The following is a 26,640-nucleotide window of genomic DNA, read 5'->3' as shown; positions in this document are numbered from 1 at the left end:
GAGGCGGCCATTTAGTAGTTGTGTAGTACAGGGTATATTACTGTGCAGGTCGGTTGCCTCCAAACTTTCATGAGCTCCAGAATGGCAGTAATGGATCCTATATTTCACCAATACTTTTCTGCTTTAGTACTTGTCACCCAGCTTTCCTAGAGTCCCAAGCAGCCTAGTTATGTTAGTCATGATGGTTGTCCTCCACCTTTCTCAGACTCCTAAATGGTAAACTTATGCCCGTGCCTGGGGCACCTGTGCAACAATCAGTATGGCCACCATTACAACCCTTGGACACCAAACTTTACTGGGCTCCAGAGCGGCACCCTGTGTAGTAGATGTAGTGGTGGCCATATTGATTGTCAGAGACCATGCTGTGGTCTGGGAAAGCTGGCTGACAACTACCATGGCCATCATTTCAACTGATGCCCAAGTTGTCACCCAACTTCCCTGTGCTCCAGAATGGCGGTATGTAGAATATAAAACATCTAATAATGTAAATGTCTTGTATTTCAACACAACTGGCCTTTTCTTTGTAAGATAGGACATGTATGGATTTATTACTTTTAGTCTGGAGCTTGGCAAAGTTGGGTGGCAACCAGTGTCATAACTGTAATGGTGGCCATAAGGCGTGGGCACACAGCTTTCCTAGGAACAGCCCTAATTGTAAAGATTTGCCTTCCAGTGATCTGGAAAAGCTGGGTAACATGGAAGTGATGATGGCGGCCATCTTGTTTGTCACACAGCTTTCCCAGGAATATAAAATGCACCTAATAGACCGCTCAATGGCCGCCTCCGTTCTGTTGTGTTATCCTGCGGGCCACGCTCTGATCCGATGCTCTGCTTTGTCACACATTCAGCCTTTCTACATTTGTAGGAAATAGAACTGGTGCTAAAGCGAAGTCCTGCAGGCATCCTGGGGAAAGTGTTCTTGTGCTGGATGTCCATTGTGTTCTGGGTAAGAGGGAGGCGCCGGATCGCAGCCTCTCAAAGCCGACACTAACCAGCATTAACTCGAGCTCTGTTGATTTTGCTACAAAAAGGGATGCTGGACTTTGTGGTTCTGCCCGGTGATGTGCGGGAGGGCAGAGGCTGGCGACAGAAACCATCTTGTTCCATTGGACGCTGTAGACTAGGCGCAGAATCCGACAACTACCCTCATCCGGCAGATGCTGTAGTGCATTGGTGCCTATAAGGGGTGACTGCTTACACTGACCTCTGCTGGCTGCACTGGGGTAGTACAGTACAGCTGGTCATGGGTGTCATAGTTGGGGATGAGCTTGTTACCGGAATATAATTGGAAATCTGGTTACAGGTTTTAGAATCACTTTTGGTAATTTTGAGGAATTCGTGGGAAAAATTGACTTGCCCATTGTGTGTTAGCAGCTGAGGCTCCGGACCCAGGAGCAGGATGGTCTCTCTGCCGCCTTTGCTTCCTCACATTATTCGCCGACGTTTTGTATTCTGCTTATTTTGGGTGTGAGCGTCTTTACTCCATGGTGAATCGTGGCCTTGCTTGCTTTGACTGTTTCAGGAGATGGAACCTTTCTTGCCTTTAACTAGCAAGGCGGCCCGGTTCTGCTTCTCAGGGACCACGGTGCTATTCTGGGTGAGCATCTTCATACCTCTAATACTTCCTTAACCTCGGTCTGTGGTGCTGTGTTTTATATCCTGTGTGGACTTCTTGTCTGTCTCCTTATGCATTTGTCTCCTAAAATTCTCAATTATGATATCACAAGCCATTTACAGGTATGTTCTGGCGACCCGGGATAAACACGTCAGATCAGTACGGGGCGTCCATTGTTATTGCCCCCCATAGGGAAACAGCAGGTATGTTCTGCGACCTCAGAGCATTTCTGATTTCCAGGATGATCAGGCTATAAAATCAGGTATTTTGACATTTACTATGAGGCTAGATTCACACAGGCAGTTTTTGGTCCAGTTTTTGACAGAAGTGAATTAAAAAGGAAGGACTTGTACCTCTCCTTCCTGCTACTTGTGTTCTCAGCGGGATGTGGCGGTCAGTAGCCTCTGGTGATGGTTTATCTTCCTGTAAACAAGGGATTGGGCATGTTGAAATCCTGATCTCCCCCTGAAGGCAGTTGTCAGGAGGTCCTCATGCACCTCCGGTTCAGCTGGCGTTTTATCTATTGTGTATGGCCATTCATTCTCGTCAGTGGGATTAGTGGCAGTACCCTCTACAGTCAGTAGGCCGGCGCACGGGGTGTAGTGCTTCTTATCATGGTCCAACCTCTGCGACTCCCGCTGATTATACTGATATACAATCGCTCTATAAGATGGGGGAGACCCCTTTAATCCATGCATGCGGCTGCTCCATCCATTTCTATGGGAATTCCGGAGATAGCCGACCGCTGTACTAAACTATCTCCGGAACTCCCATAGAAATGAATGGAGTGGCCACAAACATGGCTGCTCCATTCATTTCAGGGGGTACGGGGCCCCTGTTGTGATCGGTGAGGAGTCCTTGTAGATGGGGGATAACTTTTAACTGGAATATGGGTATGAAGTCTTACATCTTGCCTATGAGCTTGGCTGCAGTCCTCCAGTAAAGACCACACAGTAACTCCTGCCATGACCCCACCATGGTGACAACCCTCAAGAGTTAGTGTCCCCTTGGGGCCCCCACAGCCATAAATGTGCCTATTTAGCTCCTCGATGGTGCAACCATTGTGGTTACAATATGGCGGTTACCCCTATATTGGTCTTGTAGTAATCCCTGATTTCTTCTCCATAATGCATAGTTACTTTGCTAACTTAATGCCACCATAGGACCTCCACCAGCAGTTACTTGTCCTCAGTAGTGCCCTCCACCACACTCCCATGCAGCTTCCTCGGCTGCCTGTAATTTTCTGGTCTGCATCCATCTGTAGTAACAGTAGCAGAATAACTGCACAGCTCGTGCCACCATTGCACTGCAAAATCTGTGGGTTACATGCGGATTGAGGTGCAGATCCCCCGAAGCTGCGCTGCCGAGGGCGACATCAGGAGTTAATCCACAGCTTTTCTGCAGAAGAATGTGTATGCTGCAGGTGTTAAAGTCCTCAGCAGCGCGCTCTGATTTGTGTTTGGATTATGGATGGATTATGAAACCCCAGGTTATTGTGCTGTAAACTGAAGCCGGTTGTTTGACAATGAATTTGAGCCAAACTGCTGACTGTTTCCAATGGGCTAGCGGGACAGAATGAGTCCTTCAGAGTGACTCAGATTATTATGTAGATTTATTGGATGGTGATGATGAGACGCCATATTGTTTATCCCGGGTCCCAAAACATCATGGTGTATAATACACTGCCAGGATGATGGGGGTTATGTCTGTGGTATTATCTATGAATTGGAATTAGCTTGTGAAATAGCTACATTACAGTAAAATTCCTTCAGTAGATAGAGGACTGTGCGGTAATATCTCCTCCACATAAGTCACAGACACAGTGTGACAAATCACTGTTCTTCACTCTGTGTCTTTTACCTTCTTTCCTTATTCCTTTCCTTTCCCTTTTATTTTATTTCCTTTTCTTCCCTCTTTCTTTGCCTTTCCTTTCTTTCTCTTTCCTTTTCCCTTTTCTTTTCTTCTCCTTTTCTTTCTGAACTATTGTTTCCTTCTCCCTTTCTTTCTTGCCCCATGTTCTATAATGCCCATGACCACACTGTGCAGTCCATATAACCCAGGACTGGCCGCTACCTCTCCTGGCCCTGCAGTTGTATGACGGGTGCGGTCTTGTACCAGCAGTAACATAAGCCATTCTTAGACCATCGATTTGGGTAGAAATCTGCGAACATCTTATGTCTATGATGGAAGCCAAACCTTTTCCTGGTTAGATGGGGAGGATTATTGCTCCCTGTGTACCTTGGGATCCACCACAATAACCAGTTTGGAGGCCTCCTCCTTATGCACCTGCCATGGTGCTATCTGGGTGTTGTAGTTTCAGACTGGTGACCCAATCAGCGCCCTCGTTTCCTAACCCACCCGTATTACAATTTGTCTGTCTAGCCACGGGCATGGGATTGCACAAGACCTTGTTTCTCTGGAAATACATTGCATCGCACACCTGGCCTCTAACACTGAGGTGTAAAGTAAATGTCTCAAGTGCAGGGACTGCAGAGGTAGTGGTCCTAGCCAGGCCCCACCTGTCAGTCTGCTGGTTATCAGTTATATTACAGCCGTCTGGTCACAGGTCCGTCCGGGTCTCTATAATATCCCCCGCCATAGATCTGGGTCAGTTCTACCGTTCACAAGAGCAATTCCAATACAATAAGGAATTGCTGTTTTCCTAATATTCCCCACACTGTAGTTGCTTTTTATTTCTCAGATGTCTTGTTTGCTTTCTTAGACCTTCTGTCTTATGTTCTCTGTAGATCGCTTTAATCATAGCCAGCATGATCGCGGTTATTGTCTATCGGTTGGCGGTCTATGCCGCATTCGCCAGTGTTATGGAGAACAACCACGCGCTGGAGCCCATCAGTGGGCTGCTAACACCACAACTGGCCACCTCGGTGACTGCTTCCTGCCTGAACTTCATCATGATCATGATCTTGAACTTCTTGTATGAACGTGTGGCTATCTGGATCACCGACATGGGTAAGCGGGCAGAGAGAATGGACCGCCATGGCTGTTGACACATTAGATTCTTCTGCCGTCATCTCCAGCGTTTTAGGCGATGTCTGCTACATTTTGTTTTCCGCTGAGAATTAATCACACGTCCTTGTTAGAATCTGTGACCTGAACAGAGGGCGTCTGTCCAACCTGGGTAACGCTGGAGTAGGAATGGGAGAGCACAACGCTTGTTGCAGTGCAAGGGTCCCCTGATTATAATTATGGAACATTCATCTGGAACGGCAGATGTAGAAGATGGAGGAACTCCACCAATGTTTTCTAAGACCTCTCATGCACACGACTTGCGATCTGCAAAATGTGTATCCATAAAATACGGATGACATCCATGTTGCATTAGTTTTTTTTTGCGTTCTGAAACGGACCTACTGATATGGAAAGCACTTAGGGTACTTGGTAATGCATTTACATGTACATATGCATGCCAGTGGACAAATTCCTCTGTATGCTGGCCCCTTCTTTAAGAAGACCACCCGTATAGAAGACCAGTTTCCTCTGCAGGGCAAATCCCTCTTTGCAGCAGATTACCCCGGTAAAAAACGCTGTTTGTTGCAGATACCAGGAGTGACTTCCTGGCCCTGCATTCTGAAAGGGTTTGACTTAGGCTACTTTCACACTAGCGTTCGGGGCTCTGCTTGTGAGTTCCGTTTGAAGGGGCTCACAAGCGGCCCCGAACGCATCCGTCCAGCACTAATGCATTCTGAGTGGACGCGGATCCGCTCAGAATGCATCAGTCTGGCGGCGTTCAGCCTCCGCTCCGCTCAGCAGGCGGACACCTGAACGCTGCTTGCAGCGTTCGGGTGTCCGCCTGGCCGTGCGGAGGCGTGCGGATCTGTCCAGACTTACAATGTAAGTCAATGGGAACGGATCCGTTTGAAGATGACACAATATGGCTCAATCTTCAAACGGATCCGTCCCCCATTGACTTTCAATGTAAAGTCTGGACGGAGCCGTCTGAGGCTACTTTCACACTTAGAATTTATTTTACAATATAATGCAGACTGATCCGTTCTGAACGGAGCCACCGTCTGCATTATATGAGCGGATCCGTCTCAGACGGATCCGCTCTGAACGCTAGTGTGAAAGTAGCCTTAAAGGGGTAGTCCCATCAAGCACAATGTCTGTTTTTGGTCATTTTAACTGAAAACATTTTATTTTTTTCCTTCCGAAAAACTAGAAATTCCCAGAACTCACCTGGAGTACGAGAACCGGCTCACTATGAAAATGTTCCTCTTCCAGTTCGTCAACTACTACTCCTCATGCTTCTATGTGGCTTTCTTCAAGGGGAAGTTTGTTGGCTATCCCGGCGAGTACACCTATATGTTCAACCGTTGGCGTAATGAGGAGGTGAGTCGTGTCTATTTCCACAGTCATCACATCTGGGCGATGTCTGAAGTAAACTGCCTGCAACATAAGCGGGTGGGGAGGTTAAAGGACTGTTTAGGGATCTGTCACAGGACAACACTCTTCAAGCAAAGGACCCACCTAAATGGTGCCTGTTGGTGCTACCACACTCATTGAAATGGGCACGAGTAGCATACAGCTTGCACTTCGGGATGGCCCTTATTGAATTTTTTCTACTTAAATGATATCATGTGTTGTACCATGGTTGGGTGGCAGGTCCTTTGTATGTTAGTCAATGTCATTATGTTATTTTTCTCTTATTTCTTAGTGTGACCCGGCTGGCTGTCTGATCGAGCTCACAACACAACTTACTATAGTTATGGCTGGGAAGCAAATCTGGGGAAATATACAGGAGGCCTTCGTTCCGTAAGTTACTGTCTATAGATGACCAGAGGAGTTAAAGGGGTTGTCTCACGTCAGCAAGTGGCATTTATCATGTAGAGAAAGTGAATACAAGCCACTTACTAATGTATTGTCTATATTGCCTCCTTTACTGGCTTAATGAATTTTTCCATGACATTATAAACTGCTCATTTCCAGGGGTTACGACCACCCTGCAATCCATCAACGGTGGCCATGCTTGCACACTACAGGAAAAGGCACCGGCCTCTTTGGTGGCCGGGGCCGTGGGACAATGCATAGGCACACATACGCAGCAGCTCCTGTCCCAGCCACCTTGCATCTGATCTGAAGCGGTGGTCATAACCTCTGGAAACGATGAAAAAATGTATCAGCCAGCCAAGAGGCAATATGACCAATCACAATACATTAGTAAGTGCTTTGTATTCACTTTCTATACATGGCAAATGCCATTTGCTGAGGTGAGACAACCCTTCCTATATCTGGTGTCATTCATGCTTGATAGGTGCTAATTAGAGAAATTACATATTCATAGTGTGTAGAATTTTTTATTTTTTTTTTGAATTGTTCTCAAACATTCTGTATTTCACAGGTGGATATTGAACTGGTGGAGAAGTAGAAAAGCCAGAAATAGCCCAGAGACTCTGTACAGCAGATGGGAACAGGACTTTGATCTACAGGTCTTTGGAAGTCTGGGACTCTTCTACGAATATCTTGAAATGGGTAAGACAGAGAGTAAACTGGAATGCAAGTCTGTGACCACTTGATTAATTTATTGATTTCTTATTCCTTTTAAATGACAATATAACCATAATACAGCTCCCTAATTATATAACTACTTTAATACTGCCTCCTGTGTATAAGAATATAACTACTATAATACTGCCTCCTGTGTATAAGAATATAACTACTATAATACTGCCTCCTGTGTATAAGAATATAACTACTATAATACTGCCTCCTGTGTATAAGAATATAACTACTATAATACTACTCTTATGTACAGGAATATAACTACTATAATACTGCCTCCTATGTACAAGACTATAACTACTATAATACTGCTCCTATGTACAGGAATATAACTACTATAATACTGCCTCCTATGTACAAGACTATAACTACTATAATACTGCTCCTATGTACAGGAATATAACTACTATAATACTGCTCCTATGTACAAGAATATAACTACTATAATACTGCTCCTATGTACAGGAATATAACTACTATAATACTGCTCCTATGTACAAGAATATAGCTACTATAATACTGCACCTATGTACAAGAATATAACTACTATAATACTGCACCTATGTACAGGAATATAACTACTATAATACTGCTCCTATGTACAAGAATATAACTACTATAATACTGCTCCTATGTATAGTAATATAACTACTATAATACTGCTCCTATGTACAAGAATATAATTACTATAATACTGCTCCTATGTACAAGAATGTAACTACTATAATACTGCTCCTATGTACAAGAATATAACTACTATAATACTGCTCCTATTTACAAGAATATAACTACTCTAATACTGCTCCTATGTACAAGAATATAACTGCTATAATACTGCCACCTATGTACAAGACGATAACTACTATAATACTGCCTCCTATGTACAAGAATATAACTACTATAATACTGCTCCTATGTACAGGAATATAACTACTATAATACTGCTCCTATGTACAAGAATATAACTACTATAATACTGCTCCTATGTACAAGAATATAACTACTATAATACTGCTCCTATGTACAGGAATATAACTACTATAATACTGCTCCTATGTACAGGAATATAACTACTATAATACTGCCTCCTATGTACAGGAATATAACTACTATAATACTGCCTCCGATATACAAGAATATAACTGCTATAATACTGCCTCCGATATACAAGAATATAACTACTATAATACTACCTCCGATATAGAAGAATGGGGCAGATCTGCAGTAGCCCCGCTCTTCAGTGTTCGGAGCGCTCTGCTTCCAGCTCAGTACACGGTTAGTTCCTGCTGGCAGCTGTTTTGGGGGGTTCCCTGCCGGATCTCTGTCCCCCTCTTATTGGATATTGATGACCTATCCTACGGTCCTGGTAAGCCCTTTTAAACAGAGGTATATATGTTCTCTCCTAGTGGTCCAGTTTGGGTTCATTACCTTATTTGTGGCCTCCTTTCCTTTGGCTCCGCTCCTCGCTCTCCTGAACAACATCCTGGAGATTCGTGTCGACTCTTGGAAATTAACTACGCAGTTCAGGCGACCGTTTGCAGCGAAGGCTCACAGCATTGGGGTGTGGCAGGAAATCCTGAATGGAGTTGCCATCTTATCCGTCGTTACGAATGTGAGTACCCCGGGCATGACGCTGCTGACGCCACAAGTCCATTTGCAGTGTAGCAGGACAAGCATGGGGGTTCTGTGAGAGGACAGAACCCGCACCAAGAGGAGGCCCATTTAATGTTACTTTTATTATTAGGCTACTCTCACACTGGCGTTTTGGCTTTCTGTTTGTGAGATGCGTTCAGGGCTCAGCGGTCCAAAACGGATCGGTTTTGCCTTAATGCATTTTGAATGGAAAAGGATCCGCTCAGAATGCGTCAGTTTGCCTCCGATCAGTCACCATTCCGCTCTGGAGGCCGCCTGCAGCGTTTTGCTGTCCGCCTGACGAAGCGGAGCCAAACGGATCCGTCCTGGCACACAATGTAAGTCAATGGGGACGGATCAGTTTTCTCTGACACAATCTGTCACAATAGAAAATGGATCCGTCCCCCCATTGACTCTAGAAAACATAATACAACCCGATCCGTTCATGACGGATGCATGCAGTTGAATTATTATAACGGAAGCGTTTTTCCAGATCCATGACGGATCCGCAAAAAATGCTAATGTGAAAGTTTTACACCATTTACAGCACTGATTACATGGTAATACCTGCAGTTGTCTTTTCTAGAATTGTTTCCAGTCTGTACAGTTCTCAGTTTGTGACTTTGTTACAATGTATCAGAGCAGGTAAATTGAATCTGCCTCGGTTGCAGACTTTTGTACAATTGTAACAAAGCATCAGCTGTGGCAACTATAAGGTTTGTGTAGGTTTTCAGCCTGTGGTTGTAAACAAGAATGTTACATTCACTTATGGCAAGCAGATATCTAAACAATGGGGAGAAATTGAAAACCAAAGTATATTACAAAGCTGCTGAGTTCTTTTTACTTAACGTGCCTTATGCACATGGGCATATGACGGCTCCTTACACCTTCCTCAATGCGGCACCCATAGGATGCTCTGCGCCCTGTACCTCTGACCTCCTATATGTGGAGACATCCAGAGTACTGTGACAGTCCCTGTGTAGTATGGAACCAGAGGTGATGCCTCTGTGCAGACAGCTGTGCAGTGTGCATGAGGCCAAACCCAGAATCTAACCCTATGCACTTATGTCCTAATAGGACTTTTCACATTGCTTTTCTCCATTGTAGGCATTTATCGTGGCGTTCACCTCCGACATGATCCCCCGCCTGGTCTACTATTATGCCTACTCTGACGACAACGATTCTTCCATGTTAGGATATATTAGCAGCAGCCTCTCGGTGTTTGACGTTTCTGATTTTCAGAATTTCAGCATGCCACAGAATAACGAAATGAATGTCACGTTGTGCAGGTTTGTTGAGATTTTCTTCCAGATTTTCAATTACACCCGGCACAGTGCCCTGTAGGGTTAACTCGGCTAAACGTAAGGATACTTTTCCCTTCCTTTTTCTTTAGGGCTCACGCACACAAACTTTTTTTTTTTTGGTCCGCATCGGACCTGCATTTTTTGTGGGTTGGATGCAGGTTCGTTCACTTCAATGGGGCCGCAAAAGAAGCAGACAGCACACAGTGTTCTGTCCGCATCTGTATGTCCGTTCCATGGCTTCTGCAAAAATATAGAACATGTCCTATTTATGTCTGCATTACGGACAAGGATAGGACAGTTCTGTTATGGCCCAGATGTCGCGTAAAATGCGGAAAGCACACTGCCAATATCCGCTATTTGCGGACCACAAAATGGGGCAACGGTGGTGTGCATGAGCCCTTATTCTGGAGGGAGCTTTAATCCATACGCAAGCAGTTATGTGCAACTGGGCGGATACAGACAGCAGAGGGTACGTGTGCCAAGAATGTGAATGGCCCCCCAAACCACACATACAGACATAAACATAGGCAAGGATTAATACATAGTGATGTGTTGCAGCAGAAGGTGCACCAAATTGTCAGCGCTCCCTGATCCTGCAGGGCAGGGGCAGGTTAAGTGCATAATAGGCCTGGGGCTCTCTACATAATTTGGGCCCCTGTTCACCATTTTACCCTGACATCCCCCCTTCCATGTGCTGTCCAATAGTTTTTTGTTTTTTTTCCTGTATGAAGAGGCTGCGGTGATTTGTGAGCGCTGCGGCCTCTTCCTAGGCCATATGACATCACATTCATCAGTCATGTGGCCGAGGCGCAGCTCAGTCCCATCTGAGTGAATGAGGCTGAGCTGCAATATCAAGCACAATGCTATGAAATGGACAGTTCTGTGCATGGTAAGGAGCAAAGAGGCCGCAGTGCTCACTGGAACATTGCGGTCTCCTCAAACAGCTGATCAGTGGGGTGCCAGGAGTCGGACCCCCACCAATCTCATATTGATGACCTATCCTAAGGATAGGCCATTAATGTGTGAATCTCAGAGAACCCTTTTACCTTATGTTATCTGTAGTGTTACATAGGACTACAGGTACCATACACTACATTATCTGTACACAGAAAGTTATCACTGTTATATGGGGTGTTACATAGGACTGCAGGTGACAGAGACTCTGGGTACGAATAATGTAGTAGATGAGTACAGATAATGTAGTAGATTTTACCTGCAGTCCTATGTAACACCCCGGATAACACAGTGATAACTCTCTGAAAACAGATAATGTAGTAGATGTCATCTGCAGTCCTATGCAAGAACATGGTGAAAACGCTCTGAAAACTGATAAATGCAGTAGATGTTATCTACAGACCTTTGTAACACCCCATAACACAGTGAATTGTTGTGTTATGTGGAATGTTACATAGGATTGCAGGGAATCTTTACTACGTTTTCTGTACTCTCTGGATAGAGATAGTCAGTTCATGGTACCTGTGCGCCCTCATCGCTCTTGCTGCGCTGCTCTCTGGCCATTTCCTCTTCCGGCTAGAACGCAGCAGCACAGGAGGGCAGAGGCAGGGACTGCAGACTGTGTTCCCTGTAAGCCAAGGCAGCTGCTGAGCGGGGTCAGCGTAGAGCTGGGCAATGTTTAGTCAAAGGTGGGCGTTATGAAAATGAAACCTGATATAATCGTCACATCGGTCAAACATACAAGAAGATGTATAACTTATACCAGCTGTACATATATAATTATATACAGGAGATGCCCAGGTTATACCAGCTGTACATATATAATTATATACAGGAGATGCCCAGGTTATACCAGCTGTACATATATAATTATATACAGGAGATGCCCAGGTTATACCAGCTGTAAATATATAATTATATACAGGAGATGCCCAGGTTATACCAGCTGTACATATATAATTATATACAGGAGATGCCCAGGTTATACCAGCTGTACATATATAATTATATACAGGAGATGTATAACTTATACCAGCTGTACATATATAATTATATACATAAGATACCCAGGTTATACCAGCATGGTCCATATCACTGCATACAAGAAGATGTATAACATACCAGCTGTACATATATAATTATATACATGAGATACCCAGGTAATACCAGCATGCTCCATATCACTATATACAAGATGTCTAACTTATACCAGCTGTACATATACAGGAGATGCCCAGGTTATACCAGCTGTACATATATAATTATATACAGGAGATACCCAGGTTATACCAGCATGGTCCATATCACTATATACAAGAGGTACGGGCTGTACATATATAATTATATACAGGAGATACCCAGGTTATACCAGCATGGTCCATATCACTATATACAAGAAGATGCCCAGATTTTACAAGCATGGTCCATATCACTATATACAAGAAGATACCCAGGTTATACCAGCATGGTCCATATCGCTATATACAAGAAGATGAATAAGTTACACCAGCCTGTGAATGTATATCGGAGCTCACTCTCTAAAAAGACAGCAGCAGTGCAGCAGTATGGAGTAGGCGGTGTCCGCTTTGAGCCCCGCACAGCACGTCCTGATGCAAGCGCCAGGATATTCCGTAGAGTAGGAAGACTGTGGCAGACAACAGGTATGGGCAGGGTTGCACCTTGCCTTTCTGCTACTTGATGTGAAAATTGAAATGGCCCAAAAAAACTAAACACACTCATACTTGCCTCCATGCTTCTGGCAGCGATATGGTGCAGGCCCCTTCCAGCCAACTTCCCGGATGCCCAGCTCAGGCAGCACAATGATTGTCATTGTGACGCTTGTGTCGGCCTCTGATGAGCTGCAGGCATAGTACAGTACCTGCAGCTTATCAGAGGAACAAGGAAGGGAGACTCCTCTCCCCTGCCCCGCCGCTATCCTGAGGACAGCGATACAGATGAATGTAGAGAGATGAGCGCTTCCACTATGGTTGCGCTCCTTTCCCCACGGGTCTGCTGCCGACACGCATCTTATGGGGATTTAGAAAGGGCCCCCTCCCACGCTAGGGCCCTGTCCAGCCGTACCGGCTGCACAGGCGGTATGTCCGCCACTGATGTGCACTGAAGGCAGGACCAAGCCACTCTGTGCAGTGCACCCTTGCTTCTGCTTCCTGTCATCCCCTCCCTCTCCTTGATTGACGGGTACAGCTTCCTGCATAGTGATCTCACCTGGCCCTGTCAATCAAAAAGGAGGAGGTGCTGGCTGAGGAAATGGAGGCAAAGGTGTCTTGGTCCCGCCTTCAGTGCACTTAACTGCTGATTTGCATATGGATTACAAATCCTTTTTCTATGGAATGAAGCAACAGATCTCTAACTGAAGGTATTGGGTATACAAGGCCCGGTGCCTACATCAGAAGGCATTTGTATTAATTACACAGGACAGCAGGCAGACTCATGTAGAGTATTCCCTTCTGCCCTGTTGGCCCAGTGGGTCTTCAGGATCAATGCTTTATACTGCAGGTGGAGTTTATTACAGAACTAGGCCCCTGGCCATTCCAGTGTGAGAGCAGCGCCATCTGCTGCTTAGAATGTTTAATGACTGAGGTAATCTGTGCTCCGTGCCTCTGCTGTAACCTCCGTTATATTTATGTCCTCACAGGTACAGAGATTATCGTTACCCTCCAGACCACGAGAGGAGATATCTACACACCATGCAGTACTGGCACATACTGGCAGCAAAAATGGCCTTTATCATCATTATGGAGGTACGATGGGAGTCGTAGTCACCAGTAATAGTTCTATGAAAATTGGAAGTAGTTTATATATGATCCCCAGTAATCTAGTGCATCAAATAAAATGTAAAAGGTGGGCCGGATGCTGGGGAACTGGGGGTATTCTTCTTCTGGCTCATAGGGTTGGAGAAAGGACTTGTGCACAATCATGTCTAAACACCCCAAACTACAAGCATCGCTTTCAGGAAGGCTAGGTGACAACCAGTGGATGTCCTATTGGTGGTCACCCAGCTTTCCCAGAGTCAGATATAACTACGCATTTCAACCATCTCTTCCAGCACGTCGTGTTTGTCGTCAAATTCTTCGTGGCCTGGCTGATCCCAGACGTCCCATCCGAGGTGAAGGCCAGAATCAAACGTGAGAAGTACCTCACGCAGCAGATTCTTCACGAATACGAGCTGTGCAAGTTACGGCAGAAGCTGAACGAGAAGAATCACTGCTCCGAGGTGGCCAAAGAAGTTGTAGCCACAGAAGGGAAGGCCCAGCTGTCTGCCGCCATGTAGCGGCTCCTCTACTGCACCCTAGGACACCATGCGTGCAAAAGCCATATTATAAAGCCACACTCTGTGCGTGTTGGAGCAGTGGGCGGGATGGAGCAGGGTCTCTGCCATGGCTGCTTCCAGTTCTGGGGCTGTGGATGAATATAGGGAGCACGGCCCTGCTGTCATCATCTTAACCTACATGGGACAATTTTTTATTTTTTTTTCAGTTTTAAATTGAGGCATGTCTGCAACCTTTTTTTTTTTTTATGACAAATTTTCTGTCACTTTATGTCCCACTCCGCGCCAGCACCTTGATTTGCACTTTTTTTTAGTAGGCGCCGTCGGAGGTTGTGTCGTCTAAAATCCACAGAGATACTTTTGTTTTGCCTGATATTCAGAAGCCATTTAAGGAGAGTGCTGTTTTTATTTTTTATTTTTGCCATAGACTTTTACTGTGCTGTGTACATTTTAATATTAAAGGGACACGATCAGCAAATGTTTTTTTTTTTAGCTCAGTTAAGAGCAAAGTATTACTAGAACAGAGTACATTTTTTTAAACTTTTTTTTTATTTTTTAAACCTTTTTTTCCTTCTTGCAAAAATCTGCCCTATTGTTATTGTGAGCAGTGCTTCTCTAGCCTCAGGCAGCACAATACACCTTTTAAGTTTCACCGACCGCACTAATGATGAAAGGTGAACATTCAGCGTCTCTGTACCCTGTAAACACAGTGCCTCCCCCAAGTTTGTTGTGCTGCCATCTAGTGGCCAATGGAGAAATTGCAATCTTTAATAATTTATTTTTAAACTGATCAAAATGTTTGCAACATTTTATTTGGGAAACTGTCACTTTCATGATAGTGTTTCTTAATATTCTCTGCAATTTATTGTATTGGAATAGTCCCTACTGTTTTGTTTTATTTGTTATTTTTTATGCAATTTCTCTTACAAACTCTAGGTGCCAGTACAAAAAAAAATAAAAAATCGGCATGGCTTCTATTCACTATCTACGTGGAAGCCCAAAGGGACAGTACCAGTTTAGAAAGGCATAACTGCTTTCTTCCAGAATGAAGGTCGCGTCTGTCAACTGTTTGTTTCTGGTATTGCAGCTCAGCCTTGCTCCATCAAAGTGAATGGCGCTGAGCTGCAATACCACCCCCAACCTGTGGACACATATTTATATTTTTTTTGTTTTTTATGTCCCCTCTTTAAAGGAACACTCCAGAATAAAATGATATGCTTTGTCATGCCTAATACAAAATCTGATGGGGCGGGGCATGACACAGAGACTCAAAGAATGCTCACCCCCTCAGGTCTTTCACTACGGAGAACATATCAGTTGTGTCTGAATGTGGGTCATTGATATGATTTTATGTGGTTCCAGTCATATTTTTATTTTTTGTTGGTTTATTGGTCTACTAAATCTGGTCCGGGTTTCCACATGATTAATGGCGATTTAAACCACAATGTAACACGTGGCGTATTGACTTTATATCCGATGCAGCCGTCTGTCTATAGATTGCAGCTTCCTCAGTGGTTTCCATGCAGGATCTCGCTGTTGCCTCACCCACACCTACCTCTCAGGAGTGCTTTATGACTATTATGAAGAAATTTGCAGCACTGACGACTCACACGATGCGGTTCTGTTATTGCTATTTAATTTAAAAAAATATTTTTTTTTTTTTTTTAAGAAACGTGATAGGTTTTGATGTTTTGGGGAGATTTATGCCAACACCTTTATGTGTTATGTGCCTTGTTTCCGACCTGTAAGTAAATGCAAGTGTTGACCCCAGTTATTTTTAAATGGTGCACCAAAGCAAATGGGCACACTTGTCTCCTGTCTGTAATCGGCACAGCAAAGCAGGAAGGAGTGCAACATCAGAGCATGATCCAATGCTTGGAGATGGCAATTACGGCAGCACCATCTAACCAAACTAAGTAGGAAAAGGCTACACAAAAATGGCTGCCGCCACTGTGTAGTTGTCTGATGGGGCAGATCAGCGCAGGGTTTGGTTTTGGTCGTGTGTCCTCTATTTACTCCCCTCTACGGAGAGGTTCTCCATTCTGGCTGGTTCCAGGAAGGACCCCCCAACCATCTCTTACCTCCATGTACTCGAGTAGGACATTCAGTATTTTCTCCGTTTATTCACGTCACACACTTGAACGCTTTTCAATAAACGTGCATGTTTTTAGCGCCCTTGTGTGGCGGCTATGGGTATTGCAGCATGTTCCTGTTTATTCATGGCGCTTGTACACAATGACCATTGTTGTATTTTGTCGCAGATCTTCATGTACAAATCCTAAAAGTGCCTTTTTGAGGGGCGTTCCTTGGATAGTGCATTGCATGTGTGTATTGGCCCGTCAGCCTGCAACCTCCTTAAATGACTGTAGATGTATTTTAAGCTGAAAGGCATATCTAGTCTTATCAAAGGGTTCATCTATTGGGTACTGATTGGATCCTCATCTGGTATCGGGGTACTGGTTTTCCTTGCAGAGATCCAGTTGATTTTGAGACACTTACAGCCAGTGTTTCCTGGGATAAATATGCAACTTAGCTCTCTAGTGCCACCTGTAGGTAGCTACCCTGTAAGTCAATGCCTGACCCTTGAAACATGACTAAGGATATCAGTCAAACCAAAGACTCCCATGCAGGGTGGCAACCTGTAGGTGGCAGTACAGACAGTTTTCTTCCTTCTGGAGGACTACTATTTGAAATTGTGGGGGGATCCGAGACCCTCGATGGTCCACTTAGCAGGAGCCACAATGTGCTCCGTGGTCCCCCTGAAATATTCTCCTGGTTTGGCTTAAGACGTCTCTTTCCTGCTGCGGTTACTTTCGTCGTTGAATCAATTCTTCATTTTATATATATATATATATATATATATATATATATATATATATATATATATATATATATATATATATATATATATATATATATATTTTTTTTTTTTATTATTTTTTTGTAGATTTATGATGGTCTGTTAATTGTTCTTCAGTAATTAATGTGTAAGATAATCACATCAGGATAAAATCTATTTTCTAGGATTGGGATCTCCAGCTGTTGCAGACTACAACTCCTAGCATTCCCTGACAGCCTGATGTTGTCGCAGGAGATCCCTCTTACTTAAAGCCATCCCTTCCCTTTTTAAGTGTTTTTTTTTTTTTTTTCTGGGAAAGCTGGGTATCAGCCCATACACGCCATTTGTCACCCATCTTTTCCTAGGTTCTGTCTAGTCCTCCAGTGTTACGTCCCACACTTGGCATTTTTGCCTTTCAGGGGTCTGGATTAGGTGGGTGACAGTCCCTCATATGCTGTTTAAGTGGTCTTATTGGTTTCTCACCCAGCTTTCCTGGACACTGACAGAAGAGGATTCCTCAAGGGCTAATGGGAGTCTGGGAGATGCTTGTGGTGACATATCATTGCTGGGCCTTAGAAGGCTGCATACATTTGCACATACGTTGACTAATGTTAGATATAAATATATTTATTAAAGATGCTGAAGTTCTATAATTTGCTCTATGCAGGATTTAACCTGCATCTCCCCCTAAGAAATCGGCAGCACAGAGGATTTAGAGCATCTTTCTAGTATAGTATAAGCCTAAAGTGCTATTTCTCTTTCACCACTAGGGGGCGATCTGTATGTAGCTTCTATTCAGGTCAACAAGAATCCTGTAGAGAAGGCGTGTAGATCGCCACCTAATGGTGACAACAGGCGGCAAAGGTTTATATAGGTCTGGAGCTTCAGAGCCTCATCAAGTCCATTAGGAAAATGCTGCATATCCTCTGTGATGCTAGTAACTTGGAAAACGTATTGTAATGTTCAATACCTTTTTAAATAAGATTGCTCTAATGCAGGCATGCTCAACCTGCGGCCCTCCAGCTGTTGCAAAACTACCCCTCCCAGCATGCCTGAACAGCCTACAGCTATCATCGTACAGCAGGGCATTGTGGGAGTTGTAGTTTTACAACAGCTGGAAGGCCGCAGGTTGAGCATGCCTACTCTAATGCATTTTAACGTCGGGCCTTGCTGCCCTCATTCAACCATCTGACCGTAAACAACTGGCTCTGACTTTCCAGGATGTTAAACCGGCCATATTCATTATATTGTTCCGCCATCTTGAATAAAAATCCCAGAAAATCCACAGAAAATACCAAATCTTCTGTTGTTGTGAAGACGACCTGCCCGTAAGAATACGTCTCCTCGCCCTGTATCTTTAGCTCATACAGAGGTGACTTGGCCGCTGCCAGCTGCGATGTCTGAACTCGCTCTAAGTCTTTACTGTGTCCATAGTTATTGGAATTATGAAGGAAAATTTACGGCAATCTTATTTTTTACAGGTAGTGTTGTTGTTCTGTATTTCTACTTTGACCTGTGAATAATTTGTACATTTCACCTTTTTAGCAGTTATATCAGTATGTTTCTCTGTCGGTTCAGCCCTGGTTTTATATTGTGTTTCACGCTGCTTGAACTTGTATGGAGAAAATAAATATCACTTTAAAGGATTTTCTGTGTTTTGGGTGTCATTGTATAGAGTAGAACGCCTCTCCACGCTGCATAGACGGGAGGCAACTGTGCAAGAAATAGTGATGCTAGCGCATAAAAGGCGAGACTAGGGGAAGATGTGATGCAACAAGGGGTTAATACGTGGGTCATTTGCCTCCGATCGGACCAGTGCTCAGAAGTTCCTCTGGGCTCTAGTGGTTTTAGCCATTGGCTGATGCTTATGTAATCGAGAGTCATAGGGGCTCAATACCGGAAAAAACTCTTCAGTTTTGTCCCCATTCATTGTCAATGGGGACAAAACTGAACAGAACGGAATGCTCCAAAATGCGTTCGTTCCGTTTGGTTGCATTCTCTATACTGGACAGCAAACCGCAGCTTGTAGTTTGCTTTCCTTCCTGGGATGCGGAGCAAGACGGATATAGAAAACGGATCCGTCCCCCCATTGGGTATGTTAAAGATAACACAACCGGATCCGTTCATAACGGATGCAGATGGTTGTATGATCATTAATGGAAGCGTTTTTGCTGAACCCTGCCGGATCCAGCAAAAAAACGCTAGTGTGAAAGTAGCCTAAATGGAGGAGTCTGGAGTCCAGGCTGGTTCATTTACAGATGACTGTCTAGACCAGATACAATTGTAACAAACTCCAGCTGTTAGAAGTATTCGCTCTGATTCCTGTATTATTGCTGCTCACACAACTGAGGCGTTGTTGGGGCGCCTTCACATGCAGCAGATTTTGTGGCCACAAATTCTGCGACTGAAAATCTGTTCCATTCACTTTAATGGAGCTTGCAGAAATCCACGTGCTTGCTGCCTCATTCAAATGAACTAAACGGATCTTCAGTCGCAGAATTTTCTGTGACAAAATCTGCCGCATGTGAAGGCGCCCTTACAATTGTATCCAGTCTAGACAATCCTCTTGAGCCTGGATTCTAGACGGATGCGTTTATCTTTTTGATACATTGTGTCGGTCTGGAATCCAGGCTGTTCAGCTCACAGACAATTGTAACAAACCCTCCGCTGTGATAAATATTAGGTCAGTGCAAGTTTTCAGTCCATGACTACAAACAGGAATGATTCTTGAATTATTACTGCTCACACAACTGAGGGGTTGTTACAATTGTATCAGTCCACTTTCAGCTGGATACATCAGCACAATGTAGCAGTCTATTCGCAAATCCAGGTTAGGGTATTTTCACACTAGCGGTTTTCTTTTCCGGCACTTAGTTCCGTCAAAAGGGCTCAATACCGGAAAAGAACTGATCAGGTATATCACAATGCATTCTGAATGGAGAGCAATCTGTTTAGGATGTTTTCCGTTCAGTCATTTTGACTGATCAGGCAAAAGATAAAACTGCAGCATGCTACGGTTTTATCTCCGGCAAAAAAAAAACCTGAAGACTTGCCTGAATGCCGGATCCGTCCTTCCGGTCTGTGCATGCGCAAATGACACCGGAAAGACGGATCTGGCATTTCAATGCATTTTTCTGACCAGGCATTTTTAAGACTGATCAGGATCCTGATCAGTCTTACAAATGCCATCAGTTGGCATACGTTTTGCCAGATACGGAAGGCAGTTCCGGGGACAGAACTGCTTGCTGGATAAGGCTACTTTCACACTTGCGCTTGATCGGATCCGTTCTGAACGGATCCGATCATATTAATGCAGACGGAGGCTCCGTTCAGTACGGATCCGTCTGCATTAATAACTTAGAAAAATTTCTAAGTGCGCAAGTAGCCTGCGCGGATCCGTTCAGACTTTCAATGTAAAGTCAATGGGGGACGGATCCGCTTGAAGATTGAGCCATATGGTGTTCCGTTCCGTTCCGTTCCCATTGTAAGTCTGGACGGATCCGCACGCCTCCGCACGGCCAGGCGGACAGCTGAACGCTGCAAGCAGCGTTCAGCTGTCCGCCTGGCCGTGCGGAGCGGAGGCTGAACGCCGCCAGACTGATGCAGTCTGAGCGGATCCGCATCCATTCAGACTGCATCAGGGCTGGACTGAAGCGTTCTGCTCCGCTCGTGAGCTCCTTCAAACGGAGCTCACGAGCGGACAGCAGAACGCTAGTGTGAAAGTAGCCTAACTCTGCCGCAAGTGTGAAAGTAGCCTTACTGGGAAAAAAAATTGCCTAGGCTGGTTAAAATTCTACCAAACCTTCAGCTGGGTGAAGTCTTAGGTTTGTACAAGTTCTTATCCTCTTGCTAGAACCAAGAATGTTTCTATTCACTGACAACAGGCAGGGATCTAGAAAATGGTGAAACCTTGAAACACACAGCCACATCCGTGCTTGGTAAGTATCCCCCTAATGCATCGTGAATGCACCATTTTTTTTTTCTAGAAATGTTTACAAGTTCTGGCTCAAAATATCGCTGTATTGTATGCCAGCCATGAGGTGGGTGAGGAAATTCTTCATGCCACGTGCACCTGTTTGGGGACATTCGTCTCTAATTGGAGACCATAGAATTTTCCGTATGTTTCAGAACCACATTCCTCTCTGCTGCTCCTGTTGACGCGGCTGAGCACTGCCGAGCAGCTTCACTTGTCCTTATCAGATGGTGCTGGTGGAACAGATTTGCTCTGCTTGTCACTTTCACCTCAGCAGTGTACACGAGCGCTCTATAGAGGCTGCTGGGTCGGGAGAAATGCTCTGCGGATGGACATTGCTGACTCCACAGGCGTTACCTTAGCAGACGTCGTTTAGGAACAAACGCCTCTAAAAGCAACTCTTAGCCCGAGAGGAAGACCAGACGACGGCTTGTACCGGAGGATGGAACTACCCTCCGAGCAGGTGAGTGTCATGAGTTCAGTATATGTCGCTGCAGGTGGGATGAGGAAGAAATCTAATGATACAATATATACATGAAGCAGAGCTGAGCTGGCCATCACTGCTTTATATGTTCAAGGCTGTGTTTGTCATTTGGCCCAACTCCATGGTCCTACATAGGACTGCATTTAAAAGTAGGGCGAGGAGATTTTTTTTATTTTTATGCACGAACCATACAGCCAAACTCAGCTCTGCTACATATTTATAAAATATATAGTTACAAATTTTATACTAATGTAGCACCACGGTTTCTGATCACATGACTCCAGGGATGCAATAACCACATACCAGGGGTATATCTATATACACGTCTCCAGTTGGAGATTCCAGCTTAATTACTATTCTAAGGTTTCTGTGCACTGACGCCTATTCAATACCTCTTGGCAATTCCATAAATATTTCAGCTGAAGTCGGGCATTTCTCTGCTACCCATGGGCTGTTTTATGACAGCCTGCCACCCAGATTATGACCTAGCGTACATTAAATAGGGCGCTATATATGTACATTTTGACACTTGCCATCCAATGACAAAATTGACATATTTTGTAATTTTGCAAATATATATATAATATTTTATTTATTTTTTTATTTTTTTTATTTCCCCCTTAAAGGAGTTGTCTATAGTTTAAAGGAGAAAAACACAACCCACCCTTTAAAAGGAACCAGTCACATTAGTCTGCTCTTCCAGGTTCCTACTCCTTCTGGGTTTAGGAGTCCAGTGGGCGGGCACCTCAGTAATTTACAGCTATATCCGTGCTGTCAATCAGAAAGACAACCCACTGGACTCTGAAGACCTGAATGAGTAGGAATTTAAATGAATAGATTACATGTTCTACCAAACCTTTTCTCACAAAATTAATTTAAATTCCTACTCATTCAGGGCTTAGGAGTCCAGTGGGCGGTCCTACTCATTGACCGTACAGATAACAGACAAAATACCTAATAAACAACCTCTAATAGGAATCTGAACACTATAGATTATAGATAAATATTCATTTACATCTAACCAATAGTTTAGGGCATATGGGTCCAATTTTTATCACCCTCCCGCATTTCATACAGACATCTGATTGCCTTCATTTGCATGTCTTCAAAAAGAATGTCACTCATTTACCATGTTTGGTGCAAAAACAGAGTTACAGTTTCCCACCACCCATAATTTGTGCAACTCAGATTTGCTGGATCTATGTGTCTAGCATGCTGCTATCTTCCCTTGCCTTGTATGTGCTTTCCTCCATATCTATAGTCTGTGAGCTCTAACCTTCTTAGATGCTTTCCCCCCTCACCACAGTCTGATCTGCCATGTACAACTTCCTCCCCTCCCTGCTGCTATCTCTAAGGCTACATACACGAGGCTAATTTCAGTCCATGTCCAATACACAATTTTTTTGCAGATTACACATAGACCCATTCATTTCTATGCGACTGGCAAAAAATGCAGAAAGCACTCGGATGTCCTCATTGGATGAGCTCCCCCGTCACCGGATGTTTTGATCCGCGCAATGGGGAGATGCAGTGGCGGCTTTGCAAGCAGTGTGAGGGGTCCAGACATTTTGGGGGGCATTATAGGGGTTGGATAATCCCTTTTAATACATATGTTGCAATTTCTTAGCTGCCCCTTGGAAACAAATGTTGCAATATGATGACAAATGTTTCCAGCTCTATGCTTGCTCTATTTTTCTGTTAAAGATACTGATGCATTAGTGCTGCTCAACATCTAGATGAAGCAGAGATGAGTTAGTCATTTTGCACAATCAATAGTTTTATCATTGTGTAATGTTGCTTTCCGTATGATGGCAGGTAAACCTACGAAATAGATTCAGCTCTGCTACATCCATCGGATCACCCTACAGTACATTAAGCCCAATAATTGTCCTCATGCTTATTTGATATCCAGATCTACAACCTATTGCATGTTTTTTTTTTTTTTGCAGAGGGCCGAGAATGACTTTTGTGAAAAAGCAGGTTCCTTCCTGAGCACCATTCAGAGGATCATATTTCCCATCACCTTCCTCTTCATTCTCGTGGTTGGTTTTTCCCTGAACCTCTCGGTGATGTGGATCCTGGTGTCTCGAATCAAGCGATGGAACAGGAGCACCATCTTCCTCTTCAACTTGGTCTTGGCCGACATCACTTGGATACTTTGCCTTCCGTTTCTTATCTACTACCACTTTAACCATCTGCACTGGATATTTGGAGATGCCATCTGCAAGCTGACCCGGACTGTCTACCATACCTGCTATTACTGTAGCATCTATTTTGTCACCTGCTTGAGCATAGATCGCTACTTGGCCATAGTCCATCCTCTCAAGTCCCTAAGACTCCTCAAGAAGCACCAATCTCTGCTAGTCTGCTTGACCATTTGGGCAGCCACTACTTTGAGTAGCGTACCCGTGATCTTCATAGCTGGAACCCAGGTTTGCAAAACCAATAAAACCATTTGCGGCAACTATGTATTTTCTCAAGAAACTCATGTGACTCTTCCGTACTCATTATTCTCCACCACCATAGGTTGCCTCCTGCCCTTTGCCTCCATATGTTATTGCTACTGCAGCAGTGTGTGGGAGCTGAGGAGGATTGAGATGCACAGGTTGAAGAAGAGAGACCTCTTGACCAAGCTCATGTGCTCTGCTCTGGTGACCTTTGCTCTTCTCTATCTGCCCTATCATGCCTCCAGGAACTCCTGTATCGTCTTAAGGATTCTCTGGCCGCACGCTCCTCTGGTTATTGAACGAGCAGATGCCTTGTTCTTCATAGAGATGGCCGTGTGCAGTTTAAACACTTGCATCAATCCCTTGTTTTGTTTCCTCGCTGGGGGAGATTTTCGAGAGCAAGTCTGCAAAATTGCCCATTCCATGCCACCTTTCAAGAGGTGGAGGCTGAGGAACAGAAGAGCGGCTGTCTGCCCCATGTAAAGGGACACTGGTTTGGATGGGTAACATCTAGACATGATGGACACACCGGTGTAATGTGTATGGCATTAAAGCAGGGATCAGCAAACTTTGGCACTCCAGCGGCTGTGAAACTACAACTCCCATCATGCACACTTATTCAGCTATATTTGTAACTCGCAGAGAGGTGAAAGTAGGATTCTGGGAGTTGTAGTTTCAGAGCAGCTGGAGTGCCGGAGGTTGTTGATCCCTGCATTAAAGTATAACTCCACAAAAAAATATAACCTGTCCTATTATTTTCGCGGAAAACGGTTTGCAGACCCATTCAAGTCAATGGGCCTGCTAAAAAACGCGGAGGCACACAAGATTGTCATCCGCGTCCGTTTTTTTTCCTATCATTTGCATGGCAAACCTGTCTTAGACTTTTTTTTTTACTTTCCTTTATGTCTGGTGGTCCTCCAAAAATAAAGGAAGACACACGGAAACAAAAACGGAAACGGATCACGGAACAACGGAACCCCATTTTGCGGAACGGAACACAACAGCGGTCGTGTGCATGAGGCCTTATATGGAGGAACTTTGTAAATACTGTTTTAGCTACAATATCAGAGTGCAGGGGACTGAATACAAATGCATGCCACACTTTTGAGGTTTTTATTTTTATTTTTTTATTTAAAACTATGTATCATTTTCTTTTCAGTTTACACATACTTGCTATTTTGAGCTGGTCTATTACATGAAAGCCCAATAAAATACAAGTGTTTGGGTGTAACATGAAAAAAATGTAGAAAAGTTCAAAGGGTATGAATACTTTTTCAAGGCACTGTATTTTTCTCCAGCCACATCCAAGCCTGCACTAGAAAACACTCAGACATCTCCAGGACCAATGCTATGTTATAACATCAGCTCCCCCTAGTGGTGGCTGCAGGCAGCCAGAATTATATAAGTCTTAAAACAGCGCCTCCTGTATACATATATCATGAAAGCAATCAGCATTAAATTGTATATCTAAAACATGAGCAGGTTCTATTCTTTAAATTATGTGGCCCTATGGTTTCTGTGCACAATCTTTTTTTGCTGTGCAACTGAAATTGCTGTGGAGTCAAATGGCTAATATAAAGCATTACATTCTGGAAGATGCACAAGACACAATATACGGTACTCGGCCTGTTATAAATACTAGGGGGGACATTTATCAAGACTGGCATTTAACACGCCGATCTTAGTCTCTCTCTTACTTACTTTCCGTGCAAGAAAGATATAATCCAGGCCAGTTTCCTAGATTAGATTATAATACATCTGATGGACCTCTTACCACTCACTACTTTGAAAAGTGATGAGTAAAACCCACAGAATTTTGTGCAACAGCTGGTTTTCTGGAACAGAGGGTATGATAAATGTCCCCCTAGGTCTCTAAAAATAAATCACTGTAGAGCATGCTGTTTAATAACACTGAACCAGCAGGGGGCAGCAGTGAGATGTATGCTTCAGTACCCTTAGACCATGGATGTCAAACTCATGGCCCCCCAGATGTTGCAAAACTACAACTCCCATCATTCCCTGATAGCTGTAGTATGCCCAGACATGATGGGAGTTGTAGTTTTGCAACAGCTGGAGGGCCACGAGTTTGACATCCCTGCCTTAGACTAAATGGGGGGGGGGGAAATCATCATTTTTAATGCAGCTCTGGATGTGACTGGAGAGTGATATAACACAGGATACAGTAGGTAGCAGCTGATCCTGTTTATACTGATACATTGTGTCTTTCCACTTTGGTTTCCTCTGTTTTGTATCTTTGTATAAAGTTTTTCTTTGTTGATAGGAGTTACAATGTGTGTCCCATTCAGGAAGCAGGAGATGCAAGAGCCAAATAGCTCAGTTCTGGAGGAACCACAGGACCCATGGGTGCCTGTAGATTCTAGTGGGTGCCATGTAATGCAGGTTACCTTATTGCTGCCCTTGTGGCCCCAATATTGGCTCTTGATCTACAACTTATTGCTTGAATAACAATTGCACATTATACTTAACTTTTTGAAAAATGTTCCCTTTTTTTTTTTTCTTTACTGCGAGGCCTCAACCTGTTCATATTTTGGAGGAGCAATGAAAATCTGATTCCACTTCAGG

The 26,640-nt window shown here is 44.1% G+C and overlaps 2 protein-coding genes across 6 annotated transcripts in view; both read left to right on the top strand.

Annotated features, from left to right (window-relative positions):
* ANO5 (anoctamin 5) overlaps positions 1-17,161 on the top strand; it is an 87,600-nt gene extending 70,439 nt beyond the window's left edge. For 4 of the 5 annotated variants that reach the window (XM_044271156.1, XM_044271155.1, XM_044271154.1 and 1 more), the window contains 9 exons: positions 866-946; positions 4,363-4,585; positions 5,796-5,965; positions 6,291-6,388; positions 6,975-7,105; positions 8,542-8,747; positions 9,875-10,056; positions 13,682-13,787; positions 14,093-17,161. In XM_044271156.1, the coding sequence (XP_044127091.1) occupies positions 866-946; positions 4,363-4,585; positions 5,796-5,965; positions 6,291-6,388; positions 6,975-7,105; positions 8,542-8,747; positions 9,875-10,056; positions 13,682-13,787; positions 14,093-14,317 (1,422 nt within the window). In that variant the 3' untranslated portion in view covers positions 14,318-17,161. Of the gene's footprint in view, positions 1-865; positions 947-1,522; positions 1,598-4,362; positions 4,586-5,795; positions 5,966-6,290; positions 6,389-6,974; positions 7,106-8,541; positions 8,748-9,874; positions 10,057-13,681; positions 13,788-14,092 lie in introns of all 5 variants that reach the window. The other variant, XM_044271152.1, reaches the window with a different exon arrangement.
* A 4,407-nt stretch (positions 17,162-21,568) lies between these two features.
* Positions 21,569-24,545, top strand: LOC122920745 (P2Y purinoceptor 1-like). Its single transcript, XM_044270459.1, has 2 exons — positions 21,569-21,589; positions 23,560-24,545. The coding sequence occupies exons 1-2, from the start codon at positions 21,569-21,571 to the stop codon at positions 24,538-24,540; spliced, it is 1,002 nt and encodes a 333-aa protein (XP_044126394.1). The 3' UTR covers positions 24,541-24,545.
* Positions 24,546-26,640: the final 2,095 nt, after the last annotated feature.

This window comes from Bufo gargarizans, chromosome 10, assembly GCF_014858855.1.
Source record: "Bufo gargarizans isolate SCDJY-AF-19 chromosome 10, ASM1485885v1, whole genome shotgun sequence".
NCBI classification, from domain to species: domain Eukaryota; kingdom Metazoa; phylum Chordata; class Amphibia; order Anura; family Bufonidae; genus Bufo; species Bufo gargarizans.
The sequence above is the reverse complement of the archived record's forward strand: the minus strand, read 5'-3'. Positions and strand labels throughout refer to the sequence as shown.